General features: G+C 39.7%; 1 protein-coding gene across 14 annotated transcripts in view; it reads left to right on the forward strand.

Moving 5' to 3' along the window:
• Positions 1 to 22,703, forward strand: part of MAPT (microtubule associated protein tau) — a 160,974-nt gene that overhangs the window by 72,676 nt on the left and 65,595 nt on the right. For 10 of the 14 annotated variants that reach the window (XM_007482512.3, XM_016430576.2, XM_016430578.2 and 7 more), the window contains exons 3-4: positions 7,608 to 7,691; positions 10,800 to 10,880. The exons of the other annotated variants lie outside the window; for them this stretch is intronic. In XM_007482512.3, coding sequence (XP_007482574.2) covers positions 7,608 to 7,691; positions 10,800 to 10,880 — 165 coding nt within the window. The remainder of the gene's footprint in view (positions 1 to 7,607; positions 7,692 to 10,799; positions 10,881 to 22,703) is intronic. 14 annotated transcript variants of the gene reach the window in all.

Here is a 22,703-nt window from a genome sequence, read left to right on the forward strand (position 1 = left end):
TAAGGCTGGATCTGAACGCTGGTCTTCCTGACTCCGGGCCAGCACTCTATGGACTGCACCACCCAGCTGCCCAAAGCCATCTATCTTTACCAGCCGCTGAAACTGGGTCAAAAGCGAAATGCCTCATGTTCTCCCTAGATAGCGCCAGTTACTTTTCCTCCTTTACCATCTGATTGGTAAAGCCTTTTACTTCTCTTCCTTCTTTGCTTCCCCTATCTAAACAATCATGAGCCTGGCCACACTTCCTTCCACAGTTCCTTTTACAGATATTCTCTTTCTACATTCTAGGTTCTCAGGTTTGAATCTATGACACTAACAATGACAGGCATTTATGTAAGAACACTCTGAGCCCTCTGTATGTGTTCTGGAACCCTTTAGCCCTCTTTCAGAATAAATGCATAAAATAAAATATAATTTTAAATAAAATACAATATTTAAATAAATTAAATAATTTAACTTTAATCCTTTTAAATTTAATTTTTATAATTAATTTATAATTTAATTGAATATAAATTATATTATTTATATACTTATACATAAAGCATAATATAAATTATAAATTAAATTAAATTGATTACATTTTAAAATAAAAATTATTTTTAAATTATATATAAAAATTAACAATTATTTTATTATATACATTATATAATAGATTTCTATATTTCATATATTATAAATTTATTCAATCATTTAAATTTAAATAAAATAGAATACAGATTACCAAAGAAACTAACTAGATTGAAATACTACAATTATCAAAATACAAGTACCCCAAAAGTCTCCTTTAAACTAAACAAAGTCTTAGGGACACCCTGTGTTTTGTTTTTTTTTTAACCCTTCCTTTCCATCTTAGAATCAATACCATGTATTGGTTCCAAGGCAGAAGAGCAGTAAGGGCTAGGCAATGGAGATTAAGTTACTTGTCCAGGGTCTCATGGCTAGGAAGTATCTGAGCTCATATTTGAACCCAAGACCTCCCATCTTCAGGCCTGGCTCTCAATCCACTGAGCCACCCAGCTGCCCGCCCCCCCCCATCCTGTGTTTTTTAAAAAACAAGTTCATAGACCCCAAGTTAAGAGCCCCTGCTTTAAGGTTTGTCAAGTACTTTAAAAGAAAGAACTGACAAATAGAAATAAGCAAGATGGATTTTATATATGCATATCTCTTTCTGTCAGTCAAATGATTTCTTCTTTAGTGCAGAGAGGGAAGGAATGGAGGAGATAATTGGGAATTTTAATGTAACCAAAAAATTAATTATTTTTAAAGTGCTTTAAATATATTATCTCATGAAGAGATTAAAACAGCCCCTCAGGGAGGGTAGTCAGTGATTATTATTATGATTCAGTCATGTCAGTTGTGTCTGATTCTTTCTGACTCCATTTAGTGTTTTCTTGGCAAAGATGCTGGAGTGATTTATTGTTGAGTCAGATCAGTTGTGTCTGACCGGTTGTGACCCCATTTGGGTTTTTTTTTTGGCAAAAGATATTGGAGTTGTTTGCCATTTCCTTCTCCAGGTCATTTTACAGATGGGAAACTGAGGCAAACAGGGTTAAGTGACTTGCCCAGAGTCACACAGCTAGTAAATGTCTGAGAATTCAGGAAAATGAGTCTTCCTGACTTTCAGACCCAGTACTCTCTATCCACTGTGCCACCTAGCTACTTCCATATTAAAGATGAAGACACTGAGGCTTGGAAAGGTAAGTGACTTGGACACACCACTCACTCGTGTAAGTAGAAGAGGCAGGATTCACACTCAGCTGTTCCTTACTCCAAGTCCAGTATTCTGTCTTCAGAGCTTCACCACCTCTCAGCTTGTAGCTGGCTTTCAGGCTCTTCCCCTTCTATACTGCTCTTTAGGTAGCACCAGGAACCATTTTCTTAATGGATTCGTTCATTCATATAAAGTAATAACTACAGGACAATGCAATAGGCTCATCAAAAGGATTTATGAACTACCTCCTATGTGCCTCTTAGCACTGTGCTAGGCATTAGAGATATTGCCTTGTCCTCTTCCAGGAAAAATGAAAAACAAGGGGCAGTTAGATGGCTCAGATAAATAGATAGTCAGGCCTAAAGACAAAAAGGTCCTGGATTCAACTATGATTGCAGCCACTTCTTAGCTTTGTGACCCTGGGCAAGTCACTTAACCCCAGTTTACTAGCCCTTACCTCTCTTTTGACTTGGAACTGATATTTTAGTATTTCTTTTTCTGAATAGATACTTTTTTTTATTTTAAAAGTTTTTCCATGGTCCCATGATTCATGTTTTCTCCTTCCCCCTCCTAGAGTTGACATGCAATTCCATTAGGTTATATTATTATTGTTGTTGTTATTATTATTATTATTACTCAAACCCATTTCCACATTATTCATTTTTGTAAAAGAGCAATCCTTTAAAACCAAAACCCTAAATTACATATCCATAAAAACAAGTGATAAATCCCATGTTTTCTTCTGCATTTCTACTCCCATAATTCTTTCTCTAGATGTAGATAGCATTCTTTCTCATAAGACCCTCAGAATTGATACTTTAATACTGATTTCTAAGACAGAGAATAATGGCTTAAAAATTTTTTTTAAGTACCTGCCTTCAAACTTTCAATCTATCAGAGAATTTGTCAGTTGGCTTCAGCACACCATCCTTGTGAGGAACCAAAGGTTTTGTAGAGATGCTTATGCTTCTGAAATAACTTAAAGTTCTATTATTTTCCTTCTTGGAATCCCACATGTGAAATGCTTACCCATATTCCATGGGGCTGGAGGCGGGGAGAATAAAAATTGTAATAGAGAAGGAATGAATGAATGATTGAATGAATGAATGAATGAATGAATGAATGAATGAAAAATCATTTATTAAGCATTTACTGTGTACCAGGAACTGAGTGAAGCCCTAGAGATGCAAATATAAGCTAGAGGGTTCTTGCCTCAGAGAATTTACATTCTAAGAGAGGAAGATAAGACACTGAGGGCAGTTCTGAGGGTGTAAGACTGCACACAGATAACACAGCCAGGGGGAGCTACATGCCTGGTGGTGTGGTTTAAAAATGGCTGGGAAGCCACATGACACCAAGTGTGTGAGTTCCTGATGGGAAGGGGTTGAGGAGGAATGGCTAGAGCATAAGGTGCCTTACTAGGAGTGAGTGTAAGCCTGTGAATGTACTAAAGCAAACTTGCAATCACAAAATACGGAAAAGCCAACATTCTTATGCAGGTAATAAGAACTTGGGGTTTTAGAACCATAGTGATCAGATATTATGGAAAAGCATTATGGCAGTTAATTGGTTCTACCAAACTGCCCTTTTCTAGGAAAAGGGGAGAGATAATTTGTACAAGAATCACCCTATTCATGGATTCCAATCCCATTTCTCCTCCTTACTACTTGTGTGACCCCGAGGCAAGACATTTCATCTTTGTACACCTTGAGGTCTTCATCAGTTGGATTAGAAGACTTTTCAGTCCTTTCCAGCTCTAATATATGATACTAGAAACTCTAATATGAAGCCATGTATAATATAGAACAAGAGGTAATTAACCGAGCTTTAAGGAGGTAGGATAGCATATAGGGGTTAGAGTAATGGACAGTGAAGATCAGCTGACCACCAGTGAGTGGTGCTTTAGGCAGAGTGGCTAAGGTGACTGAAGTCCAAATGATGATGAGACCATGATCTAAGGCATTAGGTCTCAAAATGTAGTCTGTGGACCCTTGTGTGTTTATGGCAGGGAGGGAATTTCTCAAGACCCTTTTAGAAGGTCCTCAAGGTAAAAATTATTTTCATAATACTAAAATTTTTATCTGTTAAAGAAGTCTTCCATTTCCCAAATAACATCTTTGTGAAGCCAGATTTTCTTCACATCCTTCAACCAAAACAACATATTAGGACAGATTGAATGCAGAAGTAGATATGGGAATCCACCTGTTCTCTATTAAGCCAGACATTAAAGAGATTTGCAAAAATATGCAAACCAATGCCACTCACAAACATTTTTTGTTTTGGAAAATAATTATTTTGACTAAAATGTTATTTATATAAAAATTTAATATGGGTTTATTATTAATTTAACTGAATTAACAAATATTTGTAAATTTTATCAGTCTTATTCCTAATATGGTAAATATAGCTATAGCTTATAGATGGTAAATATTTTATTTAATTTTATTTTATTTAATAAAATAAATTATTTAATTTAATAATAACTGACTTGGAGGGGAGAATTTTTGAGAGTTAGTCTACATTATTAGCATTTTCTCCATCATTTTCTTAAGTTTAGACAATCCACAAAACAATAAATCAAGCCCAGATTTGTAGCATTTGATTTATAATGTGTAAAACTTAACAATTGGCTAAGCTTTTTTGAGCTGCCTCCAGAACACCCCTGGATAAAACTCATATAAACAAAAGCTCATTAGAGACCTTCGATAATTTCATACATACAAAAGAGATCCTGAGACTAAAAAATTTGAGAATCACTGTTGGAGGATTTCAGTGAAAGGAGCAAGTAGAGAAGTGACCAGAAGAAGCAAAACTGACTCTAGGTGAAGTGAAGGACAGAAGCAAATTAAAAGTCTAGTTTTAGTCTCCTTTCTCAGAATGCCCATTGCATAGTGGGTTAACCCATGGAATGATGAGTCCATTGGATGCAGAGGAGGAAGGAGAAGGGAAAGAAAGAGCAATTTTGCCTTTATCATCTTTAGCATCAACTAACCACGAGGGACAGCCAGACCCAGATGTCAAGACCGAATGCCAGGAGACTAATCCAAGGCATCAGCTTCAGGGCTGATCAGTGGATGCTTAAAGCACATAATTGCATTAATGAGACAGGATTATATTATCAAGTATCTTTGTGATATCAGGTGACCTTGGTAAAGCTCTTTCTCTCTATGGATCCGAGTTTCCCTGTTTGTTAAAAAAGGAAGTTAGTCCAGATCAGGAGTTAGCAACCATGGACTTGGTAGCAGTTTTTACACAAAATGAGGCTGTTGGCTAAAAAAAAAGCATGCTATGAGATATTGTTTAGCTTTTAGAAATAAAATAATTCAAGTCTAAAATTTTTATGTTCTCATATATGTTCCCATATAGGTACAAACATACACACGCGCACACACTCAGAGTGCCCCCACTGGAGTCCCTCACTTGGGTCTCCCCTCCATAGTCCTTGTCCTCCTCACATGTCACCATTTCCTCTTCTCCGTCCCATCCCACTCCATACCTTTGAGACTTGCTGCTGCCATGCTTCCTCCTTCTGTTTGCTCTTCTCCTATAGCTCATCCTTTCAGGATCAGGTGCTCTCTGCCTTTCCAGGGAGATCCGTCAGTGGCTGACCCCCAGAACTCTGTGCAGACAGAACTGCACCTTTATGGATTAGGTAGAGATAAACTCCCCCAGGTGTGAGTGGTGTATGCTGCTGCTAATGTTTCCGTTGTCTCTGTGTCTGGTTTTTTTTATATGTGTTTCTTGTCTCTCCCTATCAGATGGCGAGCTCCTTAGGGGCAAGGAGTCATGTCTTCTAATTACATTGTGTCTCCCCCCAGTGCCTAGTGCAGAGTTCTCTGCTCTCATTAAATTAAATTCCAATTCTCTTTAGAACTTTGACTCACATAGGGCTGGGCTGCCTGCGGAGAACTAGATGAAGCTGCTGATGCTAATTCACATTGGCAGGACCTCACTGGGAAAGGAAACATTCAAGGGAGCGATTTCCTAACTTCAATGACCCCAACATAACTTGCCTTATGGTAGGGATGAAAATACTAACAAAATATATTCACTTAGCCTCTCTCTAAGCCAAGCATCAGACTTAAAGGCTAAACAGAAACATAATACATTTCAGAAATATACCCTGTATCTGTAAAAGCTGAGATCGCCTTCCAGGGAAAGGAACCAGCTATTCCCATTTCTTCTGCTTTATTAGGCTTCCATTATTTAAATGAGCTGATGTCTCCAGTTATTTATTTGCAGCTGGCAAATTTGAGCATTGGGTTTCTGTTTAGCCTTCTATTCTCAAAGCTATTATTTTATTAAAGTAACATCTTCTGCCTTATTTAGGATTTGGGTAACTACCTTTTGGGCTTTTAATACAATATTGCAACATTTTTAACAGATGTTCCCATACCCAGACTATAGTTTCCAAACTGCAAAGTATGAAAAGCTTCTAAAATATAGAGATTTAGTCCTGCGATTGTTTTTTTTTTTAATTTTCAGTCATGTCTGACTTTATGAACCTATTTGGAGTTTTCTTGGCAAAGATACTGGAAGGGTTTACCATTTCCTTTTCCAGCTCATTTGATGGAGGAGGAAACTAAGGCAAATAGCTATGAAGTCACACAGCTATTAAGTGTCTGAGACTAGATTTGAACTCATCTCTTCCTGACTCCAGGTCCAGCATTCTATCCCCTGTACCACCTTGCTGCCCTGAGAATTCAAAAGCCTGTGAGAATAGGACAAGGTGCTTCTCATTCTTAATTTCTGTCCACATCTACTCCCCAAACAGCTTTCAGGAGGCCTACAGAAGCTGAGCTTAATTCCCAATGCTATTCTTCAGTTAAAAAAAAAAGGCAATAAATTGATTAACTTGTACAGTAGACCTCAGAAGAGTAAATATAAAGAAGTAGCAGGATAGTGGCCTGTTCCCAGACTGTTTCTATCTGAAACCCACTGAAAAAAAAAAAAGAGCAAAATAATCATGTATATTAGACCTCTGATCTCATTGGTATAAGGAGTTCCTTATAATGAAATTCCAAATAGATCACCACGTGGAAAGTTTCTAAGACTAACAATAACAACAATAATAATAACTGAAATTTATGCAAGTATTTCTCAAATATTTATCAATATTCTCAAATCCTGAGAAACAGTATTTCTCAAATCATTCAAGGAACTGTGAATCACCCCATTTGGTTTCATATTTTATTTTTTAATTAACTTTGTTATTTGTTGATAGATATTTTTTAAAAAAAGTAATTTTAGAAAAATTTTATTCCAAGTCTCTGCCAAAGTTTTGTTAAAAAATGAAGGTTTCTTTCAGTCTTGAAAAGTCTGAGGCCTAGAAAGCTTCTAAGGTTTTGTCTACCTGGGTTAATGGCTGGTTAAGTGCCAACTCCAGGTTCCTCATCTATAAATTGAGGAACTTTGTGATTTTAGGACTATTAGCAAGTGAAGTCATATTTTCATATTCCCTGTTGGTCTCACTATCAGGAGTCAGGCTCAATACATAAGCCTCCATGGACTTGGACCATCAATTAAGGCAGAAGTTTTTACTTGAACAAATTGCTTTGGAATAGGAATTATTAAGAGGAGCCCAACAGAAAGCACCACATGAATTTTTTGATTGTTCTGGCTGCCCTCACTAGACCCCCATTTCTCTTGCCTTTTCTTAGACATCCTGACATCAGGCTTCCGATTTACAGGTGAGTCCTGCAATATCACAGCTGGGCTTTTCTTTTCAGGATTTTGTTGTAATTGAGCATTTCATCCACTTGCATGAGTTATGTGGTGATTGTCATATTCTAAAATCTTCACACACATATGCAGTCATCGCCATGAACCAAAAGTCCTCGTGGCGTAGGCGGGAGGAGGGGCAGTTGTTCTGAAGGGTTCCTGATGTATGTTACAGGATATTCACAACACACCCCAGCCGATGATGGATCGGATGAACAGGTCTCTGAAACATCTGCTAAGAGCACTCCAACTACAGAAGGTGGGGACTTCCTTCTTTCCTCGCACCCTCCACCCAGTGCTTGGCCATGCTCCTTGCCTTTATTTTGCAATGCTTAAACCAATCCATTTCATCCTTTTCTGATCAAACTGACATCTAGAACAAAGGGATGCTTTTTTTAAGATTTCCAGAGATGGGCCTTGAGAAGGTTTCAGAACCACGTGGAGCTCTCTTACTCCCTTGTCACAGTGGCAGCTCTCTCTTAGGTCTGTCCTTTGGAGGCTTCCTTTCAGAAGCTCCTCTTTATGTAGATCTTCACGACTAACCTGCTCTCCTTTCCAAAGTTCTGCCATCAGATCCGAGTCCTCCATTCCCCTAGGCGATATAGCCTAGACCTCCCAGCTTCTAATCTTGCTCCCCAGACTTTTAAGGACTTTTAGGTCCTTGCACAGCATCTTCTATGTTTATGTTGTTAGATTCTCAGATTGTCTTTTCCTCCCATTTTAATTGTTTTCTTTTCTCCCTGGAATGGTTCAAAGCAGCCAATGTTCCTTTCGGGTCACGGATATTCTAGAAAGGATTTTTGCTCAGATATAGATGAAATTAGACTCTTGTGGTCTCTTTAAATTCTGAGATTCTTTGATATCCTTTGAACATTGTTCACACGACATTCAGTTGTGTTTGATTCTTCATATCACCCATGGAGTTTTCTTGGCAAAGGTAGCATTGCCCACCTACCTTTGATGTGCACCTTTTACCTAATTCTTACCAGTGGTTCCAAGAAGCTGTAGCATGCCCAGTGGCCATAGCCTGGTAAAATCATCTCAGAAGATGCTAAACAAGGTTGAGGATAACCAACAAGCCTCAAAACCGGCAGTGATGAGGGGGACATCTACCCCAAGCACATGAAGTTTCCCCGACAGAATGGGTAGATGAGTACAGTTTATCCCAAAGACCATGAAGGCGGCTGAAGCACATGCTATGAAGTATTTAGAGATTGAGACATCAAAGATGCCAAGGACATCTGCTGCATTCTGGGCCAGTGCCACTCATCCAGACATTCAGTCTTGCTGCTGGACTTCAATGGCTCTGAAAGTGAGATGAGTTTGAGGACATGGTGCCATTCTGCCTCACCTAAATCCAATTCACTCAAGAGTCAAGACATTACCCTGTGATGTAGTCCTCTGAAAATGAAGCATGAACAACAATGACAACTGAAATAACTTGCCACTTCTTTTCCAGCAGATTAAGGCAAACAGAGATTAAGTGACTTGCCCAGGGTCACACAGTTAGCAATTGTCTGAGGCTGGACTTAAACCAGGTCCTCCCTACTCTAGCTGGCACTATCTGCTGATCCCTCTAGCTATGTCATCCTGAGAAGATACCAAATACAACTAAAATATAATATAAAGAACATTATGAATATCCCTTTATTTAGCTCTTTAAGATTCACAAAGATTTACATTTCTTACAATGAACTGGTGAAGTAGATATTATTTTATAGATAAGGAACCTAAGGCTGAAAGGAGTGAAGTAAGTTTCTGATGATTATTTAGTTGGCAAATATCAGTCAGAGGTTGAACCTTGTCTCCTGACTCAAAGCCCAGCTTACTTTCCACTTATACTCTTAGCTTACATTTGTGTGGCTGCTTTATTTAAACTAATGGTTAAATCAAAAGCCCTAAAGGGCTTTACATAAGCTCTCTCATTTGACTCTCACTCTAACCCTGAGGGGTAAGTGCTATTATTACCTCCATTTTACAGATGAGACAACTGAGGCCAAAAGGCCTAGAGTCACACAGTTAGCAAATGTCTGAGAGAGTATTGGAAACTCAGGTCTTTCTAACTCTAGCACTATTGCCTAGCTGCCTACAAATTAAGCTGCCGCTCATCCTCCTTGTCCTCAAGGAGCTCAGTCTTGTCAGGGAGACATAGTTGGAGCTTAATAGTTCAAGTTGACTCAGAATAAATATAAAACGTTTCCTGTTTTTCTCAAGACATTCTCCTGAGAATATCAGCAGTAACGCTCATTTGTTGTTCAGCGTCCCTTAAGACTGATCTTGGATCTCTTCTTGGCTTCTTGCTTTTCTCTAGACTTTAGAACATGTAATGTCACGTCCAAGATATCATCAAGGAATTTTTGTTTTGTTTTTTTAACCAATTCATACTCAGAACCTCAAGAGTTTTCCACATACACACACTTCTGAGAAGTGAAAGAGGATGGCTCCTTCTCCTCAAAGATTCTCTGAAAGCTCTGATCCAGACCCAAGAGTAGCAAGGATATTTGATGTTCAGTCATGTCCAACTTTTCATGATCTCATTCGGAGTTTTCTTGGCAAAGATACTGGAGTGATTTGCCATTTCCTTCCCCAGCAGCAAGAATATAGGGAAACAATATTGCCCTTCGACCTCTGTTTGGAAGCCCAGAGCTACAATCGGGAGGCTAATAATTAACATGGGATTCTTCGGCATCCCAGCTTGGAAAACTTTCAAAGGCTGATACTTCTCTGCCTTTGTAAGAAGGCTCTGAACATCACAGGGTCTTTCAGAGGTGGCAGAATGGGAATAGAGAAATGAAATTTCAAATTGGCAAGCTGTGTGGAGAGTATTCATTCGCTCCATCTCAGCAAGAGGGCTGGCACCGATTCTAGGCATCAATTATTTCCCTTTGTCATCCATGTTGAGAAGTATAAACCTCTTCATACTGTGCCACACAAATTACTGCATCCCTCTGTTGTTAAATATCCCCCCAAAAGGAGGTTCCCACACTGTCCTAGGGATAAGACAATGATTAACCATCATCTTGTCTTCAACATTTTTTTTAAGTTGCCCGGGACCACTCTCTGGAGGAAGACCTTGTGTATAGCCTTGAAAATCTGTCTGTCCCTGGTTTCCATTGCCAATGGGCTGTGTGTTTGTGTGGCTGCCATTGCATGGCCAGAATACTGTGTTGCTTCCTTCCTGCTAAGTGCTAGACCTCCAAGTAGCTTGTTGCTCTGGTTTTTGCTCTTTTTACCATTGTTTTTGCATGTGATCAAGTCACCTCAGTTTTGCCTCTCCCCCTTTTTTCCTGCCATGCCTCCTATGGCAAGATGGAGCCTGTTGGCATCTCTCTGGCACCTCTTAAAGCTGACTCTTGGTGCCTTCCAGATGTGACAGCACCTTTAGTGGATGAGCAGGAACATGAAGATCAGCCTGCCGCCCAGGTGGAGATACCTGAAGGAACTACAGGTGAGGACTCTGAGACCCCAACAGGAGACCCAGTGGTGCCATAAGAGCCTGGCCAAGGGGTTCTCCTTCAGATGGGAGCTAGAGCAGTATCCACACTGGGAAAAGGGAAGGTTCAGCCCAGCTGTACCTCAGTTTCCCTTTTCTGCTCCTCTCCAGGGGATGCTATTGGAAGAACTACTCAGAAAGTGGATGTGGCATTGGTAGTGTTAGCCTGATAAAACCCTGCCTCACTCAGCCACACACCTTTGGTCCCTGAGTGACACTCAGACTCAAAACAGCTGCGTAAGCCTTCTTCACGTGGCCCGTCCCTAGACAGTCTTCGTCACCAGGAATAGCCGACTCTCTCTCCTTCAGCCATTCTCTGACATGGCCATGGCATCACTCTGCTGCCATCGCCTTGTGGGCCCTCCATCCCGTGGCACCGGCTCTGACTCTTGGGCCCGTGCTCCATCACCCTTTCCTCAACAGCTCTGTTAGGAGCACTCAGTGGTTGCCTGGATTGCCAATACCGTGTGCATGGCTTCACGATGTATGTCGCCCGCTGTAACTGGAGAACGTGTGGAGAAACGTCATCCGACGTCAGTGTCTGAGTCCTTGTGGCGCACTGAATAGAGCGTGTCACACGCATCAGCAGGGAGGGTCGGATGGGCCACCGTCTACCCTTTTTTTTAAAACCCCTACCTTCTGTCTTAGTGCCAATTCTAAGACAGAAGAGCAATAAGGGCTAAGCAACTTGCCCCGAGTCACACAGCGAGGAAGGGTCTGAGGCCAGATTAGAACCCAGGTCCTCCTGACTCCGGGCCTGTCTTCCTATCCACTCTGCTACCTAGCTGCTCCTGACATCTGCTCTGGATGCAGCCAACCCTGTCACTTAGCTTGGCTGAACTTCATGACTTCTAGACTTCCGTATAATTTTACTTTGTAGCCTCTAGAGCAAAGGCTCCTGGTGGAGGGAGTGGTGCGAAGAAAAGGCTTTTTCAACCTCAAAACACTCCCTATATTTAGTCTATTATTATTGCTCTTTTATTGTAATGATTCTGCTGCTTTTCATAAAGTCAGTGGATAAAGCACCACTGATTCAGCAATGGAGTTGTGTCTAGTTCCTAGTTTCCCTCTCCACTCTTTATATACTAGGGAACTACAATATATGTGCTGTTATCTCAAATAACCTAACTTCCTAGTTCCGTAAGCCACTTTGCTGTCATGTGCTCCTCCTCAACTACACAGGGGGATGGATGGTCCTGCCCTTGTTCTTGCCGTCATCTCTAAGGGTTCCCCTTCCCGGAGTTTTAAGAACTCTGAGCTTCTTTATTAGGTCAGTCTTTTATCATTTCATTCCTCTCTCTGCCTTCCAATATTTCTAAACCTTCATCTTTAAAAAAATTCCCCAATGACATAAAATAACACTATTTTATGAATGTTATATGTATTACATATAATGTAACATATATTACATATGACACTAATCTTAACAAAATTACAAGATCTAAAGTTCTCCTTCCCTCCCCCCTGAGGTGTTAAACAATTCTATCTGGATTATGCAAGTATGGATCACGTAAAACATATTACCATGTTTCCAAGTTGTGAGAGAATACTCATATATAAGCAAAAAATCCCCAAAACATGGAAATAAAATGAAATATAGCATACTTCAGTCTGCTTTCACACTCCATCAGTCCTTCCTCTGAAGGTGGACATAGTATGATTTCTTTGTCATGAGACCTTGAGAATTGTCTTAGATGATTGTATTGCCGAGAATAGCTAAATCGTTCAGGGTTGTAAACCTTCATCTTTACCACGATCTCCAATTCCTCTACCCCTTGGTATTTTCCCTGGCCATCCCTTTGCTCGGATTTGTCTTCTCCCTTCCCAGCCTCAACTACGTGGTAAATCGGTTCCATTCCTATGTGCGCAGGAACCAGTTCATCTCTGTGCTCTACAGAGCTGCTGTTCTGTACTCTTGAATTCCTTTACCGCCTTGTCTGTTCATCACGTGTGCCTTGTCAAGCGTCAGTTTTGTATTACTCTCACCACCTGCCACCTCCCCGACTACTCAGATGTAGCTGAACGGAAGTAGAAGTCACCAAACGGAACCGGCTCTCTGCATCCACAGTACACTTGGGTTTTCTCATTTCAAATGGAGAGTGCCAGGAGTCAGGCTCATCTTCCTGAGTTCAAATCTGGCCTCAGACGCTTCCTAGCTGGGTGACTCTGAGCAAAACTCTCACCTCTGTTTGCCTCGGCTTCTTCATCTGCAAAATGAGCTGGAGAAGGAAATGGCAAAATACGCCAATGTCTTTTCCAAGAAAATCCCAAAGTTTGTCACCAAGAGTCAGAATGACTGAAACTCCTGAACAAAAATCATCAACTGAACCCTCACTGGCGCAAGGCAGTCCTCTTCCCTGAGTGATTCTGTTGTCTGCCCCGTTGGAATACACGTTCCCTAAAGGCAGGACTGTTTTTGCTCTTGTTCTTGTATCCTGAGTGTTTAGTGCAATTCCTGGTCATAGTAAGGCCTTAATAAATCTTTGATGAATGTCACAAAGATTTGCCCACATGGTCTGTATTTGAAGATGCTGTGGGGTTCCTCTTCTCCATTCACAGAGCAGAGACAAGACCAGGAGTCACTGGGTCATGTCGTCTTTTTCTAAGAAAGGCAGCTGGCGGCACCGTATATTTTTGTAAAGGGTTATGCAAACCTTAAAGTGCTAGCTACTACTACTATTATTCTACTACTGCTACAGTGATGATGATGATGACAACTATTACAATTACAATTACTAGAGCTTGCTACATAATTATTTTAGTTGGCTGAGATAGGAATTTCTGATGTTAGTTTTATCATTATCAAGAGTTTGGGGGCAGCTGGGTGGCTCAGTAGATTGATTGAGAGCCAGGCCTAGAGACAGGAGGTCCTGGGTTCAAATGTGGCCTCAGACACTTCCTAGCTGTGTGACCCTGGGCAAGTCACTTAACCCCCATGGCCTAGCCCTTACCACTCTTCTGCCTTAAAACCAACACAGTACTGATTCTAAGACAGAAGGTAAGGATTATTTTTAAGAGTTTGAAGGAGTGGCTAGGTAGAATATGGATAGAGCATCACACCTGGAGTCAGAAAGTTTTCAGTTCAAATCTAGCCTCGGACATTTACTAGCTGTGTGACCCAATGGACTAGCCCTTGCTATTCTTCTGACTTAGAACTGATATTAGTATCAATAAGATAATAACATTAATACTAATAAGAAATAGAAGGCAAGGGTTGGAAAAAAGTTTGAAGTGTATCTAGCTATGGTAAACTATGTAAGTTCTGGAAATAGCCATCAAAGCATCCTTCAGCTCCCACTGTTAAATGTAATGCAATCAATGAGTGTCACCATTTAGACCTTGGTGGCATCTGTGAAGGGAATAACTCCCAACCATAAGGAGGAAGCGAGATCAGCCTCCCTGAAGTTTTCCTCTCTAGTTGGCCAACACCCCAGTTGTGCTTGTGTCAGTAAATCTATTTTGCTTCTCCCAACAGACCATGCCTGGCCCCATTTACAGACTTCAAGCCCCCCTCGTAGACCCCTGCTCAGAGTTCCTTCAGGCTTCTTGTCTTGAGCCATCTTGGACTGGATCAAAGCATTTACCAATATTTCCCTTTGGTTTTATTGATTACTCTTCATCTGGTACCTTTTTTCATGTTCTTCATGTTCACTGGTGAGATCCATAGGGAGGAGCAAGAAGCAACTATTACATCATCTTCTTTACTGGAAGTCTCCTAATTATGCCTTAATCTAATTCATTCGTTTAAGTATTGACCATAACAGGACTGAAGACAGAACACTAGAAAGTTCTCTCTGGGTTGATGTTAATCCATTAATCACCATTGTTTCAATGTATTTATTCAACCAGCTATAAATGTATATAATAGTTCTATCACTCAGCTAACATTTTTCCAACTTTTCCACAAAATATGAAAGATTTTTGCCAAAATGCCTTACTGAAATCTTGAAGTTGGGAGGATCTGGGTTCAGATGTGGCTTCAGACACTTCTTAACTGTGTGACCCAGAGCAAGTCACTTAACTCCACTTGATGTTCTGGTTTAGGATTGATATTACGACAGAAGGAGAGAGAGAGAGAGCGAGAGAGAGAGCGAGAGAGAGAGAGAGAGAGAGAGAGAGAGAGAGAGAGAGAGAGAGAGAGAGAGAGCACGAGAGAGCACGAGAGAGCACACCAAAGCATCCCCTTATTTAGTATAGTAACTGTCAAAAAAAGAAAATGGGGTCTGGCTGGCATGGCTCATTCTTAGCAAATTTACGCTGACTCCTAGAGATCTCTGCTTTCCTTTCTTGGTACTCACAAGATAGCCATCTGATAATCAGTATAGAATTTTGCTTAGAATTGGCATCCAGCTGTGTAGTTGCAGAGTCCATCTTTCCCACTTGAGGACATTGCTTATCTCCTACTCTAGGCATCTTTCTCTTTTCTTACTGATTCCCCAAAGATTCCAGTGGTGATTCATCAGTCACATTGGGGTGTTCTTCCAGTCCCCTAGAAATGCTTTTTCTAGGCCAAGAGACTTGAATTCATTTAAAGTTGCATGAAGCTCTCTTAACACCTCCTCATCTATCTTTAGCATCAGTTCCATCTTTAATTTGTTTGTTCTACCCATACCAAACTGAAAGCCATTCCCAAGATGGAAAGAAATATAATATTTCTGTATTATTTTATAAATATGATGCTATTTGCCTCCAAGCTGTTGACTTTACCCCCACCTCATTCCTCTTCTTGCCCCCAGAATAGTTTTAAAAGCCTTTCTGAGAATCTCTTGGATTTAGAAGGGAATTTGGTGACCTTCTTGTTCCCCTTATACATGAGCAGGGATTCTATTTACAATATCTCAAACAAATGGTCATTTGGTCTTTACCTGATGATATATAATGATGGAGAATTCACTAAGTGATAGGGCAATCTATTCCCCTTTTGCACAGCACTTTGTTGTTGTTATTATTCAGTTGTGTCTGACTCTTGTAACCCCATTTGGAGTTTTCCTGGAAAAGATATTGGAGTGGTTTGCCATTTCCTTCTCCAAATCAGATGAGGAAATTGAGACAAACTAGGTTAAGTGACTCATCCACTTAGAAAGTGTCTGAGTCCAGATTTGAATTCAAGACTTCCTGACTCCAAGCCTGACACTCTATCCCTACACCATCTAGCTTCCCTTACTTAATTGTTAGAAAGTTTTCATCTATATTGAGCTAAAGTTTGCATCTCTGCAATTTTTCATCTGTTATTTCTATTTCAGACCTCTGGGATCAAATGAAAACAAGTCTAACCTGTTATCATTCCCTCTATTTTAGACTTTCTGCAGACTATTCAGATTATCCAGAATGTTGCATATTCATAAGACCATAGGGCCATAGTTTTAGAACTGGATTGGACCATAGAAATCATCTAATCCAACCCCCACATTTCACAAATGAGGAAGCTAAGGCACAGAGGTGAAGGAAATTTACCTGGAGTTGCCCAGGTGGAAGGCAGCAGAGCTGGGGTCTGAGCTCAGTCCAGTCTCTTTCCATCATGCCATACTGCCTCCCCAACTCATCCTTGTGTGACATGACTTAGAAATCCTTCACCACCTTAGTTCCTGTCCTTTGGACACATTACAACTTATCCGTGTCCCTCTAGGAATGTGATGCTTAGAAGCTATCGTAGTACTTGGGATTTGGTCCAGGGCAGAGTGCAAGGAGACTCTCATGATCCTTCATCTGGAATCCATTTATTCTAGTAATGTCATAGCCTGATTTAGCTTTTTTGACTGCCATGTTGTATTATTTATTGACTCTTAAGAAGTTTGAAGTTCGCTAAAACCTACAAGCCTTTTTTTCATGTAAAATTTCATCATTGAGTAATGAAGCTTCGTCCTATACTTATGCAATTGATTTTCTGAACATGCGTGTTGGATTCTTTTTGTTTTCTCTTACATTTTTATAACATTCAACTAACTTATCTTGCTTGGGTTTGGCAATCCTGTCACTAATAATTAGAAGTTTGGACTCACCAAACCTCCACCGTTTAGTTTCTTGTATGACTTTGGGCAAGTCACAATCCCTCTGAGCCTCAGTTTTGACAAGTGTAAAATCCATATGCCATCTATCTCACTGTGATTTTATGAATCAAATGATATAATGCATTTTGTAACCATATTAATGTAAAAAGTTGAAGCAATTAACTATTGTTACTCTTTCAGTTTACGAATAATTGAACAAACATTTGTTAAACTGCTACAACTTGGAAGCCCCCTTATAAGTGCTAGGGGAACAGAGTTGAAAGTGACATATTCTTTAAGCCTGAGCTCCTCCTTATCATTGTAACTCAGAAGTTTTAGCTCATTTTGTGTCAGATGGCCCTTATGGCGCTCTGATGAAACCTCTGCTTCCCTTCTCAGAAACAGGATTTTAAATTCATAAAATAGAATACATATTTTATGTGTATACATATACATAGAATGCATACTCACATACACAAGAATCCCTGACCTAATGGATGGATTCAACATGTCCATAAATGGAGCATGTATGAGACTGAAGAGGCAAAGTTCACACAGAGTTCTAGTTGAAAAAGGGAGCACTTAGGGCAGCTAAGAGGCTTAGTGGATAGAGAGCCAGGCCTAGAGATGAGAGGTCCTGGGTTCAAATATGACCTCCACACTTCCTAACTATGACCCGGGCAAGTCGTCACTTAACCCCCCATTGCCTAGCCCTTACCACTCTTCTGCCTTGGAACACATATTTAGTATTGATTCTAAGACAGGAGATAAGAGATGTTTTAAGAAAAGAAAAAGGGATCTCTGTCAGCTGTGGAGCTTCTTCGATTGTATGCCTCTATTTGAATCCAAGCTCATGACTCATGAGAGTTTCCTGTGCAGCCATATTGATCTCTATAAATGCTTCCCCTTTTTCTTCCCTTCCTTTTCTTTTTCATTATGTTGATTTGCAATTTTAGCATCAGAACTTTGGTTTGTTTAGGTTTTTTTTAAACCCTTACCTTCCATCTTGGAATCCCAAGGCAGAAGAGTGGTAAGGGCTAGGCAATGGGGGTCAAGTGACTTGCCCAGGGTCACATAGCTGGGAAGTATCTGAAAGTATCTGAGGCCACATTTGAATCCAGGACCTCCCATCTCTAGGCCTGGCTCTCAATCCACTGAGCTACTCAGCTGCCCCCAGAACTTTGGTTTTGAGAGCCTCTCCTTTTTAATATCTCCCACTTGAGAGATTCTGACCTTGAGAGCATATATTTCTTTTCCCTAATTTGTTTGCACATTACTTCCCTAAAGTCCAGGTTATATTTCTGACCATATCTGTTCTTTATCTTCGTTGACTGTCACAGACTTTATAATGACATGATTGCTTTGTCTCATTTCCCATCACTTGTATGTCCCCAGTTCTTCCACAGTGGTTGGAATTATGTCCTATTCCTTTCTTTAACTAATAAGAGAAGATGAAATTGTTAGCAAGACAGGAATTTCTTTGATAGTCTACTTTTTATTGAATGAGATTTCCAACAAATATTCAGGCAATTGGTCCTTCATCATTAGTTATATGTAACTGTATATATATATATGCATATATATATATACTTTATTATCAATTTCATGATCTGAATCAAAGATTCATCATTTATTATTCACCATCTTACAAGGCAATCTGTAATACATTATTATAATAATATTAGGGTTTTTTCTCTTTTTATCATCTCCCATAGGCTCTCTGTTGTGTCACCCCTTTCACACTAGTGATTTTCAACATTAGCATATTAGATCATATATCTACAGCTAGGAAGGACTTCAGAGGCCTAATCCAGGCCCCTCATTCTTCAGATGAGGAAAGTAAGGCATATAGTTTTCATTGGAGGCAGTTTAGACCCATCTTCTTCTACAAGATTGGTTTTGAAAAAGATAAACCCAGGTAGGTGGCTTAGTGGATTGAGAGTTCAAATTTGAACTCAGACACTTCCTAGATAAATGACCCCAGGCATTGCCTGGCCCTTATCACTTTTTTGCCTTGGAACCAATAAATGTTAAGGGGAGAGGGGGAGGGGGGGGGGGAAGGAAAAGAAAAGAAACACCCTAGGATTAACTAGGTAATTCAGGGAATAGAGTACCAGGCCTGGCATCAGGAAGACCTGGGTACAGATCCAACTGTAGGCACTTCCTAGCTGTGTGACCCTGGGCAAGTCACTTAATCCTGTTTGCCAAACCTTTACTGCTCTCCTGCCTTGGAACTGATATGTGATTCAATTCTAAGACAGAAGGTGAGGTTAAAAAGAAAAAAAATACTCTTCCAATACTCTTTTCTAGTAATGTTTCACTCTGCCAAACCCTTCTTTCATTGAAAACTCAAGTTTAGCTTTCAGTTTTCCTATCTATACTCAAGAGACAGTGTATATAATAATAGACACTGGATTTAGAACTTAAAAAAAAAATCCTTAGTTCAAATTTCCTATCTGTAATTCTTTAGCCCTGTGACTTTGGGCAGGTCAGTTAATTTCTCTGAACCTCCATTTCTTATCTGCAAAATGAAAGATTGAGCTTGATAATATCTGAAGTCTCTTTCAACTCTAAATTTATTATCCTATTATCTGTGCATTGATATTCACATATCTAAGGCCATGTCTTCTTTACAGCCCTTGCCTAGTTATTTTGTTCTGTGAATTATTGATTTTCTCCTACCATTGTTCCTTTCCTCCCAACCCCATTTGATAGCTGGTATTCTCCAAATAGGGCTCAGTATTCTCAGTTTAGGGCTTATTTTATCAGACTAACATCTACATATCTTTTCCATTCCTAACAGCGCCTATTATTCTAAAATCATAAAGCTTTCTCCAGAAATCCAAATTTCAATTCTTTTTTTTAAACCCTTACCTTCCATTTTAGAATCAATACTTTGTATTGGTTCTAAGGCAGAAGAGCAGTAAAGGCTAGGAAGTGGGAGTGAAGCGACTTGCCCAGAGTCACACAGCTAGGAAGTATCTGAGGTCAAATTTGAACCCAGGATCTCCCATCTCTGGCCATGCAAATTTTGATTCTTTAACCATCTTTATCTTCCTCTCTTCATTTTCTATCCCTTCCTTTCTTCTAAAATCCCAACCTTCACTTGGAAGAATGATACAAATGCCACTTGGTTTCCTCAACTCCTTATCTGTAATCCTGCCTTGCTAATACTAGGTCAAATACTTAAAGCATGCAGAATTTCAGAGCTGGCCATTTAGTCCAATGCACACAAGAGGAATCCCTAATAAAACATATCAGGTATGTATAAATTGACCATAAGTTACGTTGGCAAAGGGAGCTTTTTCAGATGGGAATTTCCCAAACCAAGAAAAATCACAGGTTCAAGCATTAGCCCTTATAACACTTATCTGTAAGTCAACTTATATTTAGTCCAATGATCTATCCTCTCAGGGTCCTGTAGGATTCTGCACTCTATCTGTTGTCCCTTTCAGTTTGTAAATGATATTCACCCACAGTAAGAGAACGGCTGATTTATCCCAGCATTCAAAGTATCTTCCTCTTGTTTAGAAAACCAGAGTTTGTGATTAGGAGCTGAGCCTCCTTCTAGAAGCCTAGACTTTTGTAGTTAGGAGCAGCCCCATTGCCCACGTGTCCTGGAGTAGGTCTTCTTGACTGTCAATTGGCAGACACTACTATAATCCATCTGAATCTCTGGAGGAATTTTCCTTCTCTGAGCACTTATTCAGCGCTCAACAATTTAAGGAGGTTATTTCACTGATGATGGCATTTTGTAACATTATCATATGGTCATCGATGTCTAAGTAGTTTTAGAAGTTTTGGGAGAAAAAACTGATTTGCAAAAAGATCTGTTTACTAAATTTACTCTAAGAGAACCAGGCTCAGGAAAGGGATATACTGACTTTTTTAAACAAAAAAACAATTTTCAGAAGAAGGACGTCTCTAGGAATTGTGACCCCATTTGGGGTTTTCTTGGCAGAGATACTAGAGTGGTTTGCCATTTCCTTCTTCAGCTCATTTTACAGATGAGAAAACTGAGGCAAACAGTTCAATAATTTGCCCAGGGTCACATAGCTTATATGTGTCTGAGGTCAGATTTGAACAAGGATCTTCCTAACTCCAGGCCTGATGCTCTATCCACTTCATCATCTAGCAGCTCCTTCCATTTCATTACCTTAAGTGCATCTTTCCAACCCTTCACCTCCTGGAATCCCTGGTTTCCTTTACAACTCAGCTCAAGCTCTTACCTTCTTCATGAGGCCTTTCTTGGTATCCCCCTGCCTGCTAGGGAACCCCCTCCAAAAAATTCTTTGTATTTGTTTTGCACATCATCCATATGTACTCATATGTTTGCATGTTTTTTCCTCCATTGCAATGTCTACTCTTTTTCTGAAAAATCCACCCTTTGATATACATGTTTCTTCCCTACTTGAACATCCACCCATTGAGGGCAAGGACTTTCATTTTTGTCCTTATGGCATAGTACCAGGTATATAATAAGTACTTAATATTTGTTGACATTAACTAATACACTGAGGGCTGCACTGTAAATTAGTCCAGCTATTCTGGAAAGTAATTTGGAACAATGGTAAAAGGTGACTAAAAGACCCATACTATTCTACTCCAGTGGCAACAAGAGAGTCCTATATGTCCCACAAGATTCATGGCAGGACTTTTTGTCCTAGCAAGGAATTAAAAATGCCCACGGAGTGGGGAATGACTAAGCAGATTTTGTGCATGTGTATAAAGGAATATGACTATACTGTAAGGAGCCCTGAATGTGAAGAAGGCAGAGAAGAATGGGAAGACTCACAGAAACTGATGAAAAAAGGGAAAGGTAAGCAGAGCCAGGACCACAACGACAACAACAGTGTAAATGGGAATAACAGTAACAAAAGTGAATGCTGTTAAATGATAATGACTAAGCTCAGCTCTTTGAGAAGAGCTCTGTGAAGGCACTTCTACCCCTGCCACATACACACACATACACACCGTGGGGAACTATGGGTGTGGAATACTGTTTATAATGTCAGTCTTTTTCAGTGTATTGATTCATTCTGTTGACATGTTTTCCTTTTTTATTATTAACTGTAAGAGATGGCTTTCAGAGCAAAGGAAGAGTATATGTGGGGGTTATGTAAAAATAAAAGATAATAAAATATTTTTAAAAGAGTCTAGTTTGAACCTTCATTTTAAATTATACTTTATAATTGCTAAGTTATCAGTAAATACTTTCTTATGTCTGCTGTACAGGAAGCTATACTAAATACTTGGAATACAGAAATAAGAAGGAACCTAAATACTTGGAATACAGAAATAAGAAGGAACCCAATTATCCCAGTATCAGATGAGTGGCATTTAAATCCTGACAAAAAAAGACACTAGTTTGAACTTTTATTATTAACTGTATTTTCCTTTGTTAAACTTAATTTAATAAACATTTAATTGTGGCAGCTAGGTAGCACAATGGATAGAGCACCAGGTCTGGAGGCAAGAGGACCTGGGTTCAAACCTGGTTTCAGATATATCCTAGTTGTGGGACCCTGGGCAAGTCACTTAACCCAGTTGACTGGCCCTGGTTGCTCTTCTGTCTTAGAAGTGATACTAAGACAAAAGGTAAGGATTTTTAAAAATAAAAATAAAAATGTCATTATTTATTAAACACCTGCTACATATAGGGCACAGTGCTAGATACTTAGAAGACAAAAGAATGGAACCCAATTATCTCATTCCAAGGTAGCCAGAAGGGTGGCACTAAATCCTGACCCATATGTATTATTATTATTTCCAACTTCTTACAAAAAGTACC

Source organism: Monodelphis domestica, chromosome 2 (genome assembly GCF_027887165.1).
Source record: "Monodelphis domestica isolate mMonDom1 chromosome 2, mMonDom1.pri, whole genome shotgun sequence".
NCBI classification, from domain to species: Eukaryota; Metazoa; Chordata; class Mammalia; order Didelphimorphia; family Didelphidae; genus Monodelphis; species Monodelphis domestica.